A 5,082-nucleotide genomic window follows, 5' to 3' on the forward strand; every position below is an offset into this window, starting at 1 on the left:
CTCTAAAGATGACATTTTTTGCATTTACATTTATGCATTTTTTGGCAGACTTTTATGCATTAAAGACGCTTTTATACGTATTATCAGTTCACGCTTTCCTTGGGAATTAAACCTATGACCACTTCTTTTTATGCCAATAAATCAGATGATAGTTGGATGGTAGTCATGTCATTCAAATGGTCTCTTCCTGTCATTTCTGGTAGTTTTTTGCCAGAATAAATGCAATATGGTCCATATGCGCATTTAGTTGAAAGTCCGGTTAGCCAAGACTAAAGGGCTGTTCTGTTCACACCAAGGAAGATAAGAAATCAATTCATTTCAATTCAAGTTTATTTATATAGCACTTTTCACAGTGCATATTGTTTTATAGCTTTACAGAAAATGTGTTTCAATGTTACAATCAGGAAGTAACAATAACTATAAAATTGTAATAATCTTTCTAATTATATGAGAATAGGGAAGTCCACACCACAACTTTAATGACAACAATAGCGTTGACCTCAACAGCCAATCAGAATCTACCTGACTTTAAAGAGCTCAAACATTTAAAGCCGCAGAACACAAAACTGCAGTGCACACTTATAATAAACAAAACATTATTGTGCTTTGGTATGGATGCTAATGTATTTACCCTTACAGTTATTATTTTTCGTGTGACTGGCCCCTTAAGGCCTGTTTCAAACATTTTGCATCAGCAGCATTTAAATCAAACTGACTGCATTTCTGGGTTACTGTATTGAATATGTCTTAAATAATAAAATGATTGCTGGTGGGGGATTGCAAACTTATACAACTTGATTCTCATGAAATCTAATCTACACAAGGAGGGGTGTCGCATTTACACCCAGTTGAACCCAAACCTCAAACTGTAGCTGTAAACCGCTGGAATCGTCTGGATCCAGTCAGATTTGCTGAATTGAAAGTGCTGTTTATGTGTCTGTTTTTGCATGTGGAACAGACCCGACAGACTTTTCCGACAGCGTTTGATAGTGCATGCCATTAATTTGCTTATATAAGCCTATATTTCAAAAGATCATGTTGATAAATAGGTTTGCATTGCATTTCACCAGTTTCTGCTTGGGCTGTTTAATTCTGACATTTTTGGAATGAACTTTAATTCTTCATTCTGGAAGTTGGTTTCAAGAATCGATTTCTCAGTGTTGTTTTGATTCTTTTTTTTTAATTAATTAAAGATTGGATGAATATGTTCTCGCTGTGACTACATGATATGAAGGCTTACCTCGTTTTAAACATCCTTAGTATTCCTTGATTATTATCAGTGTCTATTATCTCGTCATGTAGTCCAGAGCGGGGCTCAAAACCAACAGAACAAGCTAGTTTTACCTTTTTATCTAAACCATTGAGTTTACAAGACTAGTTTATTCTTTTTATATACTGTAGACACCTAGAACAAATCTGTGATTGTACATCAATGTCTGTAGTAAGTGTTTTAGGTGCAAAATTTAATGTAGGAAACTTGTCCAAGACGTAGGCTAATCAGTATTTGTCAGTCATGCGCTTTTCGACATGCAGGATCACAGAATGAAACAGTGACAACAAACCTCATTAACTTAAGTGAAGGAAAGGAAATATTCAGGAATGCATTCATAAAATAGGCTGTATTTGAATATGTTATGCATATCATAACATATTCAAGTTGTCAAAGAATGGCTGCAATCATGTTTTTGAACGGATTCAAACAAACCATTTAAAAGAACCGATTTGGAGAAACGAATTGGACTTCACATCACTATTAGCGAACAACCAAGAGGTATTAATTAATGAATAATTAGCTCTATTAAACTGAAAAGGGCAATTAAAGAGCAGCTGATTCCCTTTGACTGAATCAATGCTCGATTCCCAATGCCTCTGAATTTTTTTTAATTGATTCCAAGCCCTAGTTTCTACAGAGTTGACCATGCAGCATGCTGCAATGTAGGCACTGTACACGTAATGCATTTTATCATTTGTGACCATTCAGTGTGTGCATTGCAGTGCGACTACTGCAACCTGTTAATATTAAATCAGATGCAAGATGTGCAAATCAGGCCTTTGTGTTAAGTTGTGTTACTAATGTGTCTTTTCTGTTGCATATTTTCCCGTTTCTCGTACAGTTCTGCCTTCACGGCACTAGTCTGGTGTATCAGGAGAGAGCGTGGTACCTGGAGCACAACTACCTGACCCTCAACACCAGCCGACAGATCCGCAGCCAGGTATTCACTCATTTGACAACCGTTCTCAATCCCAAGACATCAAAAACTAAAGCATGGTCAAGCACCTTTAGTGTCACTGTTATGATGCCAAAGGTGTCGCTATATCAATGAACTAGGAACTCGCTTTCAAATGAGAAAACATTGGCATGTTGTGGTATGATTTGAACAGCCACAATAATTCACAATAATGCATCATTTTAAAGTTCAGATTTATATTTTGAATGATATGTGATTACATTCAAGGAGTGGGGACATTTTTAGGCATTAAAACCTAAAGTTTCAATCTGTTCTCATTAAAAGGACATTGTACACCTTCAGAACACTTGGAATGCAACACGACTCATTTGTAATACATTTTTACTGTTTTCTGGTTAGCTCTTGAGGTAGGGTTAGGTGCTCAAAAATATCTATGAAAGTTTAAATACTCATAAAAATCATCTCCACTTTTACAAATGCATGCAGAGAATTACCCAATTAACACATTTAGGTTGTAAAAAAACGCTATGGGAACATTGTTTTGAAATGTTTCTAAAAAACTGATATGTCCAGTTTTCTTGCTTAGAACGTTATTTTTACAACATTTTGCTAACATGACTTTTAACAGTATTTGAATGTTTATTTTTTAATATTCTAAGAACATTGAAATGTCCAGTTGTCTTGCCATGATTAGAACGTTATTTTAAGGTTACAAAAACGTTCCTACAATGTTCTACTATCTTTTTCACCCAAAATGGAATGTTATCTGGTCTTTTAATTTTAAATATTCTAAAGGCCCGTTCACAACAAGAACGATAACTATAAAGATACCTATATTAGCGTCCACACCAGCGGACGATATCGTCTGTTTATTCCAAGCGCACGCTCGTCTGCCGCTTTAAATTCTCGAGCTCGTCATAGCAGGATGGATTCTGACTGGCTGTCAATGTTTTTATCGTTCATCAGCTAGAAAAAAATAGTTCTGAAAGTGATTCCAACGATATTGTTTCTCTTTGCTTTTATTGTTATAGCTGTGGTGTGGATGCTGCTATTCTTTAATATTGAGAACGATTTTTAGAACTATATCTTTATCGTTATCTTTATAATTATCGTCCTTGGTGTGAGTGGGCCTTAAGAATGTTTCTTGTTGTGATTAGAACATTATTTAAAGGTTCTAAAAAAGAAACAAATAACATAATTAGGATGATTTGAGATTGTTGTTCCGAGAACATTTTCTCTCAACATCATGAGAATGTATATCAAATATTAATACATTTATAAGAGCATTCCATAAACATTACTTTAAGAACGTTTTGTCCTAGCATTAATATACCTTTAACATTAGTGAAAGTTAGTGAAAACATTCCCTGTTGGCTTGGTTCATGCATCTTTAGCTGAAGCATTAGGCAAGCAATTGAACGTAATGGAGTTACTAGTTGGTCGACACCTAGGAATACCTTTAGCAAACCTAATAAGTGACCATACCTGAATTTTTCACACCTTGGGAGAGAGGATGGTTTGAATGTGACCAGCAGCTACATCAGGAGGGTATCAGCATGCTGTCAATCAGTCTTTAGGCAGTTAAGGAGATGCAAAGCCTTTCTGCTGCCCATCTGAGGCCGTTTCAGATTAGACCTCCTCATTAACCCTTCACACATTAGCCGGCGTTGACAGAGAGTGGCAGAATGTGAACATTACCATTGAACACACACACACACACACAAAGTGACCAGTTGTTCACAATTAGCTGTGATTAAACAGGCAGGCGGCCTCACTGGGGGTTCTCCCACACAGGAGCCGAGAGGACAGCGGGGTTGACACCGGTCTGTCAGTATGCGGTCAGCAGGTGCTTTACTGCATGTTTACCACTTGAGCAAACCCAACACAGCCGCTGTCTCTGTGCAAACAACCCCCTCTGTTCTCCCAGCGGCCGCCGCTCGTGACTGAAGGCATGTGCTTACGGTTCCTATCAGCGGGCTCATATGAACTATTGTTATATGTTTTCAATGGCTTATTGAAGATAATTTATCATGTGACAGGCTGCATAACGTGGCGAAAATAACCCGATCGCTTGTTTATAATTAGCTGCTGTTCACTTAAGGATGCACATAAGAATCACAAATGCGATCTGTAATAACTTGACTGTTCTTTCTAGACAGCACTGAGATTAAATGGAGAGCAAATTGGGACTTTGCACATTTGGCCCCAGTGATCTCAAATGTGTCAAAAGATCTTAATGTCTCACATCGTGCTGAAAGTAAATCTGAACCTTTCTCAGGCCAAATGATCGGAGCTGTGTTGTTAGAACGTTTTGCTAATGCTCCCATTAACTCTTTTCCCGCCATTAACAGAATTTTCTGTTTTCACTGGTGTACGTTAGGAGGCGCTATTACGCATCTTCTGAAAGAGTATTGAACGTCTAGATCAAAACACGGTGAAGAAGAAGCAGAAACAAGCGCATATGCAGTGTTGGGGAGTAACTAGTTACATGTAATGGCGTTACGTAATTTAATTACAAAATAAATGTAACTGTAATCAGTTACAGTTACTAAGAAAAACTCCCGCCATGCGGAAAACACAGACTGGTTCGTAGAATCCAGTCACAAAAACGGAATTCCTATAGCCTGACGCGGACGGAATATGCCACATTTATAAATCAGAAGTAGGTCAGTACACTTGAATCAAAACGCAATATGGACTAGTGTCTGTGAATATTAAGCCGCAAAAAGACAATATATGAATCCTGCACGTTCTGCGTGTCTGTGGAAATCAGGCGCGGACTGGCCATCGGGAGAACGGGGACAATTCCCGGTGGCCTGGCAGCCGATTTGGCCCGCTATTTTAATATTATTATTGTATAATTGCCTGCCGAATGTACTAAAGCGATTATTTC

The 5,082-nt window shown here is 37.7% G+C and overlaps 1 protein-coding gene across 1 annotated transcript in view; it reads left to right on the forward strand.

Annotated features, from left to right (window-relative positions):
- Window positions 1-5,082, forward strand: part of LOC107679162 (acyl-coenzyme A oxidase-like protein) — a 58,003-nt gene that overhangs the window by 41,251 nt on the left and 11,670 nt on the right. The window contains exon 11 of the mRNA XM_016474641.1: window positions 2,115-2,213. Coding sequence (XP_016330127.1) covers window positions 2,115-2,213 — 99 coding nt within the window. The remainder of the gene's footprint in view (window positions 1-2,114; window positions 2,214-5,082) is intronic.

The sequence above is a fragment of the Sinocyclocheilus anshuiensis genome, unplaced genomic scaffold (genome assembly GCF_001515605.1).
Source record: "Sinocyclocheilus anshuiensis isolate Anshui unplaced genomic scaffold, SAMN03320099.WGS_v1.1 scaffold300, whole genome shotgun sequence".
Taxonomy (NCBI): domain Eukaryota; kingdom Metazoa; phylum Chordata; class Actinopteri; order Cypriniformes; family Cyprinidae; genus Sinocyclocheilus; species Sinocyclocheilus anshuiensis.